The sequence below is a fragment of the Salmo salar genome, chromosome ssa27 (assembly GCF_905237065.1).
Source record: "Salmo salar chromosome ssa27, Ssal_v3.1, whole genome shotgun sequence".
Lineage (NCBI taxonomy): Eukaryota > Metazoa > Chordata > Actinopteri > Salmoniformes > Salmonidae > Salmo > Salmo salar.
In genome coordinates this window covers 32,548,595-32,565,665 of record NC_059468.1, presented here as the reverse complement: position 1 = coordinate 32,565,665, position 17,071 = coordinate 32,548,595, and the positions used below count along the sequence as shown (strand labels likewise).

At 42.9% G+C, this 17,071-nt stretch overlaps 1 protein-coding gene across 7 annotated transcripts in view; it reads left to right on the top strand.

The window, feature by feature from the left end:
* elp2 (elongator acetyltransferase complex subunit 2) overlaps positions 1-17,071 on the top strand; it is a 54,323-nt gene that overhangs the window by 17,963 nt on the left and 19,289 nt on the right. For all 7 annotated transcript variants that reach the window (XM_045709591.1, XM_045709595.1, XM_045709593.1 and 4 more), the window contains 2 exons: positions 14,836-14,967; positions 16,396-16,545. In XM_045709591.1, coding sequence (XP_045565547.1) covers positions 14,836-14,967; positions 16,396-16,545 — 282 coding nt within the window. The remainder of the gene's footprint in view (positions 1-14,835; positions 14,968-16,395; positions 16,546-17,071) is intronic.

The window sequence follows — 17,071 nt, the reverse complement described above, 5'->3', positions numbered from 1 at the left end:
TACTTCTGGTTGTGTCCCAAACAGCATCCTGTTCCCTATAGGGCACTACTTTGGTCTCTGGTCTTAAGTAGTGCACTAAAGAGGGAATAGGGTGGCGTTCAGGACACAGACCTCTGGTAAAGGTCACCCCCCCACACACACACTCTTCTCTCTCTCTGTCTCTGTGTCTCTCTCTGTCTCTCTCTGTATGTCGGTCTCTCGGTTTTTGTGTCTCTCTCTCTCAGAACATCTGCTGTTTCTCTCAGTGCTGGGCTAAATTTAACAGAAGTGTGGAAGATGTAAGTTTCTCCCCATCTGCCCCTGAGTTTCAGGAGTGTTGAATTCTGGGAGGGACCTTATATAACCTTTCTTCTCCTCCTCCACTCTTAACATCTCCTGAAATCAATAGATGAGTGTGCTACTACAAAGGCCATAGTCGGCTTTATCACCAGAATCATGTTTAAATCCCAATGTCAGAGAGAACTTTGCAGAGCTCTACTGTACAAACATTTGACTTGCGTATGTGCCTAGATAATTAGCTGTGCGACATGCTGTTTCTATTGGGGAGCACCAGAACACCTAGAATCATGAAGGATTCTAGCTTTATTACCTCTACTATTTTGTATTGTGTTCCCAAATTATTTTGTGTGTGTGCCTACATTTTTCAACTTAGGCGCGCACATGCTCCTTGTAAAAAAAAAAAAAAAAAGTATTTTTTAAGTCAGCGTAGAGCCCTGTTGTGTAGCATGGCTAGATAGTGATGACCCCCCTCACTGGCTATCAGCCTAAAAGCAGGCCTTGGCCCATATTCATAAAGCATCTCATGGTAGGAGTGCTGATCTACGATCAGGTCCACCTTGTCCTTGTAAACTTATTCATTGTAATCAAAAATGCAAAGCTGATCCTAGATCAGCACTCAGTCTAGACACTTTGAATATAGGGCCAGGCCCTCACCCCAATCCAACCTGAACAGGGCTTTGAGTGGCATTCTCAGAGCAGAAGATGATGATGAAAAGTGGAATGATGATGGAAGGATAACAGTCTACAGGTGATCAATGACATGGAGTTTGTTTGATCTTGGCGTTTGCGCGTACGGTGGCAGAAATTCAGTTCCTCCGCTCTCACCAGGAGACTGATAATACTGCTTATCTTGACACCAGGAGACTGATAAGGATCTGCAACAAAGTTAAAAAGTGTTCCAGGCTCCTACACCCGACGTTGATTAGAACAAGGTCGTCAATCGAAGGAAAAGCAGCAGCAGGTCTCTGGAAAAGATAACATTGCTCCTCTGGCCAGGGCTTTGGACACAACAAGGCAGAATGAAAACACACCTGGAATAGCTCCTGTCTTTGTTCAGTGTGAAAGTGCATAAGATATGTCAACAGTTTATTTTTTTCCCCCCCTCATTTTTCAAACGGGGAGAAACCTTACAAAGGAAGCCAATGTCTGTTATTGTACACCTCAATGATTTACATCTAATTGCAGATTTCTTCCTCCCCACTGTGCTCACATCCAGTGGAAAGCTCAATAGGTGTAATTCACATTAATAATACTCTTTTCTCAAAGGATATTACAATCTCAAAAACCCCACACTTTAAAAAGTGCTGGACAAAGTCCAGCTTAATGGAAGCACACAGACAGCGGGAAAAGTTTTGTCACTGTTATCAATGACACATTCACAATTGGGATAGATGACATTGCTAAGGCCTTTCTCATGTCCTGTCTGCACCAGAAGGATACATATCCCTTTCTATACTGAACCAAAATATAAACGAAACATGTAAAATGTTGGTCCCATGTTTCATGAGCTGAAAATAAAGATCCCAGGATTTTTCCATGCGCACAGAGAGCTTATTTTTCTCAAATTTTGTGTACAAATTTGTTTACATCCCTGTTAGTGAGCATTTCTCCTTTGCCAAGATAATCCATTCACCTGACCGGTGTGGCATATCAAGAAGCTGATTAAACAGCATGATCATTACACAGGTGCACCTTGTGATGGGGACAATAAAAGGCCTCTCTAAAATGTGCAGTTTTGTCACACAGCACAATGCCACAGATGTTTTGAGGCAGCGTGCAATTGGTATACTGACTGCAGGAATGTCCTCCAGAACTGTTGCCTGAGAATTTAATGTTCGTTTCTCGTCCATAAGCCATTTTAGATAATTTGGCAGTATGTCCATAGCCGCAGACCATGTGTAACCACGCCAGCCCAGGACCTCCACATCCAACTTCTTCACCTGCACAATCGTCTGAGACCAGCTACCCAGACAGCTGATGAAACTGAGGAGTATTTCTGTCTGTAATAAAGCCCTTTTGTGGGGAAAAATCCATTCTGAGTGGGTGGGCCTGGCTCCCAAGTGGGTGATCCTATGCCCTCCTAGGCCCATCCATGGCTGCACTCCTGCCCAGTCATGTGAAATCCATAGATTAGGGCCAAATGAATTTATTTCAATTGACTGATTACAGTTCATATAACGAAACTCAGTAAAATCGTTGAAATTGTTGCATGTTGCGTTTATATATTTTTTATTTAGTATAGATCAGGTTCATGTTCAGTGAGGAGAAAAGGTTTTAAAAGGAAAGTGAAATGGGGGAGGAACAACCAGAACTTGTCTAATAAGAAACGCTTGTTTTCATTTTCCGTTATGAAACGTTTTGCTATGGCGTTCCCTACTGAACACACCCCAGAACTTAAAGGTCCACTGAGCTTGCCAGGCAGTACATGACCAACCTTGGCTACGTCTTAATTAACACCTCACCCCTCCATGATGATTAGAGTAATTGGTGAAATTTTGCGGAGGGCTGGGCGAGCAGTGGGGTGGTGTAAATCACCAAGTACTAACGAGTCATACTGGTAATTAGGGACTGGGGAGACCAATAGACCAGAGCATCCCTCCCTCCCTCAGATGTGGCTGTGTTCGTGTGGCTGTGTTTGTGTGGCTGTGTCTGTATGCCTGTGTCTGTATGCCAGGTAAGAAGTTTTAGGTTGTAGTTATAATAGGAATTATAGGACTATTTCTCTCTATACGATTTGTATTTCATATACCTTTGACTATTGGATGTTCTTATAGGCACTTTAGTATTGCCAGTGTAACAGTATAGCTTCCGTCCCTCTCCTCGCTCCTACCTGGGCTCAAACCAGGAACACATCGACAACAGCCACCCTCGACGCAGCGTTACCGATGCAGAGCAAGGGGAACAACTGCTCCAAGTCTCAGAGCGAGTGATGTTTGAAACGCTATTAGCGCGCACCCGGCTAACTAGCTAGCCATTTCACATCGGTTACACCAGCCTAATCTTGGGAGTTGATTGGCTTGAAGTCATAAACAGCGCAATGCTTGAAGCCCAGCGAAGAGCTGCTGGCAAAACGCACAAAAGTGCTGTTTGAATGAACGCTTATGAGCCTGCTGCTGCCTACCATCGCTCAGTCAGACTGCTCTATCAAATCATAGACTTAATTATAACATAATAAACACACAGAAATACGAGCCTTAGGTCATTAATATGTTCGAATCCGGAAACTGTCATCTCGAAAACAGAACGTTTTTCCTGTCAGTGAAATACAGAACCGTTCCGTATTTTATCTAACGGGTGGCATCCCTAAGTCTAAATATTCCTGTTACATTGCACAACCTTCAATGTTATGTCATAATTACGTAAAGTTCTGGCAAATTAGTTCGCAACGAGCCAGGCGGCCCAAACTGTTGCATATACCCTGACTGCGTGCAATGAACGCAAAATGACACAATTTCACTTGGTTAATATTGCCTGCTAACCTGGATTTCTTTTAGCTAAATATGCAGGTTTAAAAATATATACTTCTGTGTATTGATTTTAAGAAAGGCATTGATGTTTATGGTTAGGTACAGTCGTGCAACGATTGTGCTTTTTTCGCAAATGCGCTTTTGTTAAATCATCCCAGTTTGGCGAAGTCTGGTGTCTTTGTTAGGAAGAAATAGTCTTCACAGTTTGCAACGAGCCAGGCGGCCCAAACTGCTGCATATACCTGGACTCTGTTGCAAGAGAAGTGACACATTTTCACTAGTTAAAATAAATTCATGTTAGCAGGCAATATTAACTAAATATGCAGGTTTAAAAATATATACTTGTGTATTGATTTTAAGAAAGGCGTTGATGTTTATGGTTGGAGCAACGTGTACCTAAGCGATTATATGCAACGCAGGACAGGCTAGATAAACTAGTAATATCATCAACCATGTGTAGTTAACTAGTGATTATGATTGATTGATTGTTTTTTATAAGATAAGTTTAATGCTAGCTAGCAACTTTCCTTGGCTTCTTACTGCATTCTCGTAACAGGCAGGCTCCTTGTGGAGTGCAATGTAAAGCAGGTGGTTAGAGCGTTGGACTAGTTAACCGTAAGGTTGCAAGATTGAATCCCCGAGCTGACAAGGTAAAAATCTGTCATTCTGCCCCTGAACAAGGCAGTTAACCCACTGTTCCTAGGCCGTCATTGAAAATAAGCATGTGTTCTTAACTGACTTGCCTAGTTAAATAAAGGTCTTAAAATATATATATATATATATATGTGTGTTTGTTATGAAAGCTTGAAATCGGCCCTAATTAATCGGCCATTCCGATGAATCGGTCGACCTCTGTCTGTGTTCGTATGTTTGTCTGTGTTCGTATGTTTGTCTGTGTTTGTATGTTTGTCTGTGTATGTTTGTCTGTGTTCGTGTGTCTGTACGTGTGTTCTTTTTATTTTACTTAACCTTTATTTTGACGGGGAGTCAATGCTGAGACCAAAACCTCTTGTCTTTGAGTATCTGTCAACCAATCAAATCAAATTGTTTGTCACATGCGCCAAATACAACAGGTGTCGACCTTACTGTGAAATGCTTACGTACAAGCCCTTAACCAGCAATGCAGTTCAAGAAATAGAGTTAAGAAAATATTTACCAAATAAACTAAAGTAAGAAATACAATTAAAAAGTTAAAAACTAACACAATTACATAACAATAACGAGGCTATATACAGGGGGTGCCAGTACCGAGTCAATGTGAGGAGGTACAGGTTAGTCGAGGTAATTTGTACGTGTAGGTAAATAAATTTGTTTATCTAGTTGTCACAAAGTGCTTTACAGGAACCGGCCTAGACCCCAAAGAGCAAGCAGAGACAGTAGCAAAGGCCAGGGAAAACTCCTTAGATGGAAGAAACCAATAGAGGAAGGCTGTTTTGTATAAACCTGTAGATGGTCAAAGCATCTCTTTACTGTACCGTATGGCCTTCTCGTTCGTTTCCAGACATCATTCAGTCCCTCTCCCTCCTTTCTCTTGAAGAATGAAATATGCCTCCCCCTCTTTTCTGTAGTTCTTGTTCTATTCCTCCCCCTCTACCCGCGATAAGAGCCCGCGTTGCGCCTCGCATCCATATTGTTTTCCCTGTTAAACAAGACTGATGTCGTTTTTGTTGTGTGCTTCTGTGAATTTTGCATGATTTACGGCGGGGCTGTTGTGTGTGGAATAAAAATCAATCGGGTTAATGTTGCATCGCTCTGTCCCCCCTCGTATCTCCTCGTCGTCTATCCCCTGAATGGCTGGGGGAGATGGATCTCTCCTGGTCGTCTATCCCCTGAATGGCTGGTGGAGATGGGTCTCTCCTGGTCGTCTATCCCCTGAATGGCAGGGGGAGATGGGTCCCTCCTGGTCGTCTATCCCCTGAATGGCTGGGGGAGATGGATCTCTCCTGGTCGTCTATCCCCTGAATGGCTGGGGGAGATGGATCTCTCCTGGTCGTCTATCCCCTGAATGGCTGGGGGAGATGGGTCCCTCCTGGTCGTCTATCCCCTGAATGGCTGGGGGAGATGGGTCCCTCCTGGTCGTCTATCCCCTGAATGGCTGGGGGAGATGGGTCCCTCCTGGTCGTCTATCCCCTGAATGGCTGGGGGAGATGGGTCTCTTCTGGTCGTCTATCCCCTGAATGGCTGGGGGAGATTGGTGCCACTCAAGTGAAAGCGGACAGATTTATAGCAGTCGTTAGTTCCGCCTTATCGCAGCCTTAGGATCAACAGAAATGTGTCTTTGAAGGTCATTGATGGCTGGGCCTCTAGGAGAGAGAATAATGAAGTTGGCACTAAAAACCTCCCTGCCAAGCTGCTGCTATGGCCCCCAGGTTACATGTATCATTACGCTACAAGGAGAGGGAATTTGTAGGCCTAATGTTTGGTGACTGTTATTCAAATTTCAACCCAAAATCCAACTTGAGGAGGACTAAGAGTATACCTACTACTGCTACTACTACTACTGCTTCTGCTGCTACTACTACTACTTCTGCTACTACTGCTTCTGCCACTACTACTACTGCTCCTGCTACTACTGCTTCTGCCACTACTACTACTGCTTCTGCCACTACTACTACTGCTTCTACTACTACTGCTTCTACCACTACTACTACTACCGCTACTACTACTACTACTACTGCTGCTACTACTACTACTGCTTCTACCACTACTACTACTGCTTCTACCTTCTGCCACTACTACTACTGCTTCTGCTACTACTGCTTCTGCCACTACTGCTTCTGCCACTACTACTACTGCTTCTACTACTACTGCTTCTACCACTACTACTACTGCTTCTACCTCTACTGCTTCTACCACTACTACTACTACTGCTTCTACCACTACTACTACTGCTTCTACTACTACTACTACTGCTACTACTACTACTACTGCTTCTACTACTACTGCTTCTACTACTACTACTGCTACTGCTGCTGCTGCTGCTACTACTACTGCTTCTACCACTACTACTACTGCTTCTACCACTACTACTTCTACCACTACTGCTTCTACCACTACTGCTTCTACCACTACTGCTTCTACCACTACCACTACTACCACTACCACTACTGCTTCTACCACTACTACTACTGCTGCTACTACTACTGCTTCTGCTACTAATACCACTACTACTACTCTCTCTCTCTATCCCTTCCTTCTCTCTTTAGCCCCTTCTCACTCACTCAATTCAAGGGGCTTTATTGGCATGAAAACATATTTTAACATTGCCAAAGCAATTGAAGTAGATAATATACAAAAGTGAAATAAACAATAAAAACGAACAGTAAACATTACACTCACAAAAGTTCCAAAAGAATAAAGACATGAAAAATGTCATTGTGTGTGTGTATATATACAGTGTTGTAATGATGTGCAAATAGTTAAAGTACAAAAGGGAAAATAAATAAACATAAATATAGGTTGTATTTACAATGGTATTTGTTCTTCACTGGTTGCCCTTTTCTTGTGGCAACAGGTCATAAATCTTGCTGCTGTGATGGCACAGATAGATATGGGAGTTTATCAAAATCGGGTTTGTTTTCGAATTCTTTGTTTATCTGTGTAATCTGAGGGAAATATGTCTCTCTAATATGGTCATACATTTAGCAGGAGGTTAGGAAGTGCAGCTCAGTTTCCACCTCATTTTGTGGCCAGCCTGTCTTCTCTTGAGAGCAAGGTCTGCCTACGGTGGCCTTTCTCAATAGCAAGGCTATGCTCACTGAGTCTGGGTCAGTCATAGTGGTCAGGAAATCCCAGTGTGCCATCACAGCAGCAATATTTGTGACCTGTTGCCACAAGAAAAGGGCAACCAGTGAAGAACAAACATCATTGAAAATTCTGCCACAGTGGTCAGGTATTCTGCCACTGTGTACTCTCTGTTTAGGGCCAAATTGCATTCTATAATGAACTTTTCTCATGATTTGGTTGGGTCTAATTGTGTTGCTGTCCGTGGGGTGTGTTTGTGTTTGTGAACAGAGCCCCAGGACCAGCTTGCTAAGGGGACTCTTCTCCAGGTTCATCTCTCTGTAGGTGATGGCTTTGTTATGGACGGCTCTTTTTTTTGATAATTCGCGGGTATCGGCCTAATTCTGCTCTGCATGTATTATTTGTTGTTTTACGTTGTACAAGGAGGATATTTTGCAGAATTCTCCATGCAGAAACTCAATTTGGTGTTTGTCCCATTTTGTGAATTCTTGGTTGGTGAGTGGACCCCAGACCTCACAACCATAAAGGGCAATTGGTTCTATAACTGATTCAACTATTTTTATCAAGATCCTAATTGGTATGTCAAATGTTATGTTCCTTTTGATGGCATAGAAGGCCCTTCTTGCCTTGTCTCTCAGATCGTTCACAGTTTTGTTACCTGTGGCGCTGATGTTTAGGCCGAGGTATGTATAATTTGTTGTGTGCTCTAGGGCGACGGTGTCTAGATGGAATTTGTATTTGTGGTCCTGGCAACTGGACCTTTTTTTTCTTCTTTCTTACTGACATTTACTGTCAGGACCCAGGTCTGGCTGAATCTGTGCAGAAGATCTAGGTGCTGCTGTAGGCCCTCCTTTGTTGGTGACAGAAGCACCAGATCATCAGTACACTTTTGACTTCAGATTCTAGTAAGGTGAGGCCGGGTGCTGCGGACTGTTCTAGTGCCCTCAGCAATTCGTTGACATACATTTGAAGTCGGAAGTTTACATACACCTTAGCCAAATACATTTAAACTCAGTTTTTCACAATTCCTGACATTTAATCATAGTAAAAATGTCCTGTCTTAGGTCAGTTAGGATCACCACTTTTATTTTAAGAATGTGAATTGTCAGAATAATATTAGAGAATCATTTATTTCAGCTTTTATCTATTTCATCACATTCCCAGTGGGTCAGAAGTTTACATACACTCAATTAGTATTTTCTAGCATTGCCTTTGAATTGTTTAACTTGGGTCAAACATTTCGGGTAGCCTTCCACAAGCTTCCCGCAATAAGTTGGGTGAATTTTGGCCCATTCCTCCTGACAGAGCTGGTGTAACTGAGTCAGGTTTGTAGGCCTCCTTGCTAGCACACGCTTTTTCAGTTCTGCCCACAAGTTTTCTATAGGATTGAGGTCAGGGCTTTGTGATGGCCACTCCAATACCTTGACTTTGTTGTCCTTAAGCCATTTTGCCACAACTTTGGAAGTATTCCTGGGGTCATTGTCTATTTGGAAGACCCATTTGCAACCAAGTTTTAACTTCCTGACTGATGTCTTGAGATGTTGCTTCAATATATCCACATAATTTTCCTCCCTCATGACGCCATCTATTTTGTGAAGTGCACCAGTCCCTCCTGCAGCAAAGCACCCCCACAACATGATGCTGCCACCCCAGTGCTTCACGGTTGGGATGGTGTTCTTCGGCTTGCAAGCATCCCCTTTTTCCTCCAAACGTAACGATGGTCATTATGGCCAAACAGTTCTATTTTTGTTTCATCAGACCAGAGGACATTTCTCCAAAAAGTACGATCTTTGTCCCCATGTGCAGTTGCAAAAAGTCCAGCTTTTTTATGGCGGTTTTGGAGCAGTGGCTTCTTCCTTGCTGAGCGGACTTTCAGGTAATGTTGATATAGGACTCGTTTTACTGTGGATAAAGATACTTTTGTGCCTGTTTCCTCCAGCATCTTCACATGGTCCTTTGCTGTTCTGGGATTGATTTGCACTTTTCGCACCAAAGTACGTTCATCTCTAGGAGACAGAATGTGTCTCCTTCCTAAACGGTATGACGGCAGCATGGTCCCATGGTGTTTATACTTGCGTACTATTGTTTGTGCAGATGAACATGGTACCTTCACGCATTTGGAAATTGCTCCCAAGGATTAACCAGACTTGTGGAAGTCTACATTTTATTTTCTGAGGTCTTGGCTGATTTTTCTTTTGATTTTCCCATGATGTCAAGCAAAGAGACACTGAGTTTGAAGGTAGGCCTTGAAATACATCCACAGGTACGCCTTCAATTGACTCAAATGGTGTCAATTAGCCTATCAGAAGCTTCTAAAGCCATGACATCATTTTCTGGAATTTTCCAAGCTGTTTAAAGGCGCAGTCAACTTAGTGTATGCGAACTTCTGACCCACTGGAATTGTGATACAGTGAATTATAAGTGAAATAATCTGTCTGTAAACATTGTTGGAAAAAATACGTGTCATGCACAAAGTAGATGTCCTAACCGACTTGCTAAAACTATAGTTTGTTAACAAGAAATGTGTGGAGTGGTTGAAACATTTGTTTCAATGACTCCAACTTAAGTGTATGTAAACTTCCGACTTCAACTGTGTATATATATTGAAGAGGTTGGGGCTAAAGCTGTATCCCTGTCTCACCCCACGGCCCTGTGGGAAGAAATGTGTGATTTTTGCCAATTTAAACCGCACACTTTTTGTGTATATGGATTTTATTTTGCCGTATGTTTTTCCCCCTACACCACTTTCCATCAATTTGTATAGCAGACCCTCATGCCAAATTTAGTCAAAGGCTTTTTTGAAATCCACTCAGCGTGAGATGACTTTGCCTTTGTTTTGTTTTGGTTGGTTTGTTTGTCAATTAGGGTGTGCAGGGTGAATATGTGGTCTGTCGTACTTTAATTTGGTAAAAAGCCATTTTGACATTTGCTCAGTACATTGTTTTCACTGAGGAAATGTACGAGTTTGCTGTTAATGATAATGCAGAGGATTTTCCCAAGGTTGCTGTTGATGCATATCCTGCGGTAGTTATTGGGGTCAAATTTGTCTCCCCTTTTGTGGATTGGGTCAATCAGTCCTTGGTTCCAAATATTGGGAAAGATGCCAGAGCTAAGGATGATGTTAGAGTTTTAGTATAGCCAATTGGAATGTGTGGTCTGTATATTTTATCATTTCATTGAGGATATCATCAACACCACAGGCCTTTTTGGGTTGGAGGGTTTTTATTTTGTCCTGTATTTCATTCAAGGTTATTGGAGAATCCAATGGGTTCTCGTAGACTTTAATAGTTGATTATAATGTTTGTATTTGATCATGTGTATGTATTTGCTGTGTGTTCTTTGTTATAGAGCCAAAAATATTGGATAAGTGGTTTACCCATACATTTCCATTTTGGATAGATAATTCTTTGTGTTTGTTTAGTGTTTTTTTACATTGAGCTGATTTCTGATGTGCTGTTCCTTCTTTTTCCGTAGTGTATTTCTGTATTGTTTTAGTGATTCACCATAGTGAAGGCGTAGACTCAGGTTTTCTGGGTCTCTATGTTTTTGGTTGGACAGGTTTCTCAACTTCTTTCTTAGGTTTTTGCATTCTTCATCAAACCATTTGTCATTGTTGTTCATTTTCTTCGGTTTTCTTCGATTTGATAGGGAAGCTGAGAGGTGAAATAAACTGTTAAGAGTTTCTACTGCCAAGTTTACAACTCTCGCTCGCTTTATCCCCTCTCTCTCTTGCTTTATCCTCTCTCTCTCTCTCTCTCTCTCTCTCTCTCTCTCTCTCTCCCCTCTATTGCTCTCTCGCTTTATCCTCTCTCTCTATATATATCCCCGCTATCTCTCTCTCGCTTTATCCCCTCTCTCTCTCTCTCTCTCTCTCTCTCTCTCTCTCTCTCTCTCTCTCTCTCTCTCTCTCTCTCTCTCTCTCTCTCTCTCTCTCTCTCTCTCTCCCTCTCTCCTTTCTCTCTCTATCCCCTCTCTCTCTCTCTCTCTATCCCTCTCTATCTCTCTCCCCTCTATCTATCTCTCTCTCTCTCTATCCCCTCTATCTCTCTCTCTATCAGCCCTCTATTGATTGGAACGGATCCCTTCCTTTGGGCCAGGTTTAGCTGCTAGGGTCGTCTAAAGCTTTTAATTGTCTCACTATATTCTCCAAAACAGCCCGACTACATCACTTTAGAGACTATATCCAGGGTTCTGTAAAAGGGCATGGTCCGGTAGGTTGAGTGGTGTGACCTGATGAGCAGCTCAATCGGTATAGGACCCAGGCTTTCATGAACTCTTCATGAACAAAGATTTAGGCCTAGTTGGAAATGACAATATAGCAAGGTTCTTGTATGTGTTTTCTTCATGCGTTATACTCTCCTGAGCAAATATTGAGTTTGAGCAAATATCTGTTTGTATTTCTTCTTTTTTAATACTCGTATGTTTACTAGTGTGGTAGATGTTGCTGAGTGAAAGTTATTTCTGTGTTGCACTTTAATCCTTCTGCAAATGGCCCTGGTTACACAGCCTACAAGAAAGTGTTTTTAATGTAGGCTTTCTTGTTATTTTGATTTAGGTTTTTAATATTGTTTCCCCCTGGATATTACTGTCAGGAGCTGGACCCGTACACGCGATGACTTCATTTGGATTACATTTTCTTATTATGTCTTAAATGTTATCACTCAATTATAATCCTCTTTTGCTCCAGAATTCTCTCTGCCTGAAAGGTCCTCTTCATTTGGTTATTGTTAATTGGCAAATTACTTAATTGGGAAATTGTCCAAATTGGGGTCCGTATTCATAAAGCGTTCTAGAGTAGGAGTCCTGATCTAGGATTAGTTTAGCCTTTTATTGACAGGCGGGGGCCTATTCCTAGATCAGCACTCTTTTGAATATGGGTGCTGATGATAGACTTACTCCACCTGTGAAAAGAAAGCATTCTGTCTCTAGTTTATAAACTGCACATTTTCCATTGAACTACCAGTACATCATTTCTCTCTATATAGATTTACATAAATGTACTGCACCATTATTAAAGTGTGAAGCAGGTGCTTGTGATGTTGAAAGACCAGATTGTATTCTGTTTGCCGCAGGCCGATTTTTGTCGAAGCGGATGGTCGGGTGGCCGGAACATAATTCAAATCATTTGTACCCTGCAAATTGATCACAACTAAGCCCAAAAAAGAGATGTATTTGAAAATAACATTAATTTCATAGCTTGATTACATCGAGACACAATCACATATGTTTATTCATGGGAATATTTAGGAAAATGTTTAGCTGAATTCCTGGTGATGTTAGTCTTTTTTGACTAAAAACAAAAATCCAATTCATTGTTCTATTGTTTTACTAAATCACCGGCGGGGTCGCCTTTTGCCGACACCTGATAGGTATTCGGATGCCATTTGAGACGTAACCTACTTGTATGGAGCGAATACATTCCCAGGTTAAAGGCTCTCCCACCCAAATCCAATTTACACAAATCCAAGTCTAGTCTTAATATGTTCTCGGGCTATGCGCTTTTTGGCGCCCATTTGTTTAATGTGATATGGAGCACTGGGATTGCTTTCATTATTGCATTAGAAGATACATGTCCTGAATACAAAGGGTTATGTTTGGGGAAAATCCAATGCAACAGATTACTGAGTACCGCTCTCCATATTTTGAAGCATGGTGGTGGCTGCATCATGTTATGTGTACGCTTGTAATCGTTCAGAACTGGGGAGTTTTTCAGGATAAAAAATAAATGGGATAGAGCTAAGCACAGGCAAAATCCTTGAGGAAAATCTGTTTCAGTCTGCTTTCCACCAGACACTGGGAGATCAATTCACTTTTCAGCAGGACAATAACCTAAACACAAGGCCGAATATGCACTGCAATTGCTTATCTAGAAGACAATGTTTTTCAGTGGCCGAGTTACTGTTCTTAATTCAGGCTGTAACACAAAATGTGGAATAAGTCAAGGGGTATGAATACTTTTTGAAGGCACTGTAAATCAGTGGACAATAGCTCTAATACCTAGGATTATCTATTGGTCGTTTCTTATTAGTACGGTCAGGAGGTTTGCCTGACTAGCCTCGAACGAGCTAGGTCCAGAGTTTTAATTAGTGATGTAGTGGTAGAAAAAAATACGTTTGTAAACGCTGATCATCGGTCTAGGTGGATAAAGTAACGCTCCCTATACTTTCAATGCATTTTTCCCAGAAAATGGGCGTAAATAAGGTTTACGTGTGTTTAACCTCCACTACATCACTGGTCTGAATATCATTTAACCTCCGCTGGTCCTAATGTCATTTAACCTCTACTACACCACTGGTCCTAATGTCATTTAACCTCTACTACACCACTGGTCCTAATGTCATTTAACCTCTACTACACCACTGGTCCTAATGTCATTTAACCTCTACTACACCACTGGTCCTAATGTCATTTAACCTCCACTGGTCTGAATGTCATTTAACCTCCACTGGTCCTAATGTCATTTAACCTCTACTACACCACTGGTCCTAATGTCATTTAACCTCCACTACACCACTGGTCCTAATGTCATTTAACCTCCACTGGTCCTAATGTCATTTAACCTCTACTACACCACTGGTCCTAATGTCATTTAACCTCCACTGGTCTGAATATCATTTAACCTCCACTGGTCCTAATGTCATTTAACCTCTACTACACCACTGGTCCTAATGTCATTTAACCTCCACTACACCACTGGTCCTAATGTCATTTAACCTCCACTACACCACTGGTCCTAATGTCATTTAACCTCTACTACACCACTGGTCCTAATGTCATTTAACCTCCACTACACCACTGGTCCTAATGTCATTTAACCTCTACTACACCACTGGTCCTAATGTCATTTAACCTCCACTGGTCCTAATGTCATTTAACCTCCACTGGTCCTAATGTCATTTAACCTCCACTGGTCCTAATGTCATTTAACCTCCACTACACCACTGGTCCTAATGTCATGTGTTTTGGAAAAACTCCTGGCCCTACTGCTCTGACTCTCAAAAAAGTTCCTTAAAAGCTGTGTATTTTGGCAATGACCCAAGAGATGGGACCCAAACAAACTGCTCCAGCAGGGTCAAATGTGCAAAATAAAATGTTGCTTTCTGTTGTTCCCGCAGTGAGACTGCTGTGACGCAAAGGTTCTGACCCCAAAAATGTAACGATCATCACACAGCTGAGACCAGACCGTTATGTGTGTGGGTTCAGGTGGACTGTCTGGAGCTGTACTTTTACTTTAGATAACGACGACTGACTGCTGTATTTAAACATCCCTCCCTCCCGCTCGCTCACTCTCTCTCTCCTCTCCCTCCCTCCCCTCCCTCCTTCCCTCTCTCTCTCTCCTCTCCAGGTGCGTGTAGGGGAGGTGGGGGGAAACACACTGGGTTTCTACGGTTGTCAGATGAGTCCAGATGGATCCATGATCCTGGCCCATGCCTTTCACGGAGCGCTGCATCTCTGGACCCAGAGCCACGGCAAAGAGGTGAGACTTCTATTCTATTTCATTATTCTACATCTCTGGCACCAGAACCACGACAAAGAGGTGAGAATTCTGGGACTGTACAGCAGTGCAGTGCCAACGACACTTCACATAGCCCCCTGATTGTGAAGATAGACTAATGATTAAACTGCACAGTAGTGGGTCTGTCCCAAATGAGGGAGGGAGAGAGAGAGACTGTGCTAAGTGTAATTAAACTGACTAAAGACCCAGACTGTTGGAGAGTATGACTGGGAATCAGACCTGACTCTGAGTGGCTGACTACTCTGTTACCCTGGGAATCAGACCTGACTCTGAGTGGCTGATTACTCTGTTACCCTGGGAATCAGACCTGACTGAGTGGCTCACTACTCTGTTATGGCAGACCTGACTCTGAGTGGCTGACTACTCTGTTACCCTGGGAATCAGACCTGACTGAGTGGCTCACTACTCTGTTACCCTGGGAATCAGACCTGACTGAGTGGCTCACTACTCTGTTACCCTGGGAATCAGACCTGACTCTGAGTGGCTGACTACTCTGTTACCCTGGGAATCAGACCTGACTCTGAGTGGCTCACTACTCAATTACCCTGGGAATCAGACCTGACTCTGAGTGGCTCACTACTCTGTTACCCTGGGAATCAGACCTGACTGAGTGGCTCACTACTCTGTTACCCTGGGAATCAGACCTGACTCTGAGTGGCTGACTACTCTGTTACCCTGGGAACCAGAACGACTGAGTGGCAGACTACTCTGTTATATCCTTGTTGTTTCACACTGATCTGAGTCTAACTGAGCTGATCTGTACTGGCCTGGTTCAACATGAAAGAAACACATCTGAGTCAACACAGTGTGTGTGGTTGGGGTCGCCAGGATAGTGTGGAGAAGGTATCGGGTCTGATTCCCAGTTACCTGTCTCAGCAGTGTGAAAAGGGCATGTCTGTGTGTGGTGTCCCAGGGAGAGGGGAGACCAGGGGTGGTGATATCTGGTCACTGACTCAATCTGTTTCTGTCTGAATTAATAAAGCAATTAACATCCCATCATGCTTAGTGTCATTATTTTGTCTACCATGACTAGAAGAGATCTCAGTGACTTTGAAAAAGGTGTCTCAAAGGAGCATCGGGGGTTTAAAGGGTGTGTGTCTGTCACCCAATTGAACACTTATAGGAGAGACTGGAGTAGTGCCTGAGACAGCGTTTTCCACCACCATCAACAAAACACCAAATTATGGAATTTCTTGTGGAAGAATGGTGTCACATCCCTCCAATAGAGGTCCAGACACTAGTAGAATCTATGCCAATGCGGATTGAAGCTGTTCTGGTGGCTCGTGGTGGCCCACGCCCTATTAAGACACTTTATGTTGGTGTTTCCTTTATTTTGGCAGATACCTGTGGTCACTGACTCTCTGTATCTGTCTGTTTGTTATGTCCCAGGGAGAGTGGAGTCCAGGGGTGGTGATATCTGGTCACTTCAACGCGGTTCAGGACCTGAGCTGGGACCCTGAGGGGGAATTCATCCTCAGTGTAGGGTCGGACCAGACCACCAGGCTACTAACACCCTGGAAGCGGAAGGACCAAACACAGGTACATGTAACCCAGGGCTCTCTAATCCTGTTCCTGGAGAGCTACCCTCCTGTAGGTTTTTGCTCCATCCCCAGTTGTAACTAACCTGATTCAGCTTAGCAACCAGCTAATTATTATAAAGCAAATCAGGGAGAGAAAAATAGGTTTATTCAGAGAGGACAAATCAAGATGTTTTGCTGGGAGTCAGATGTTCAGTCTCACCCTGTCCTCAGCGTTTCCACACAGAACGAAGGACAGGATGCCACTTATAACCCTCCACCCTAGCCTGGGGTTGGCAAATCAGAAGTTCTTGCCGGACAACTTGGCTAATAATAACAAGTATCCCACTCCAGACTCAATGTACAGACCAATGAAAACGTGGCCCACGTAACACACGTAGCTCTGAGTTCATGACTGACATCCCACAGATCCTAAACAGATGTTGAACTGAAAACCAACTCCTATTGATCGTCAATCCTAGTCCTCTCATCTCCTGCGTTGTGCATTTTATCTTCCAAATATTATTACACCAGGCAACTCCTTTTTT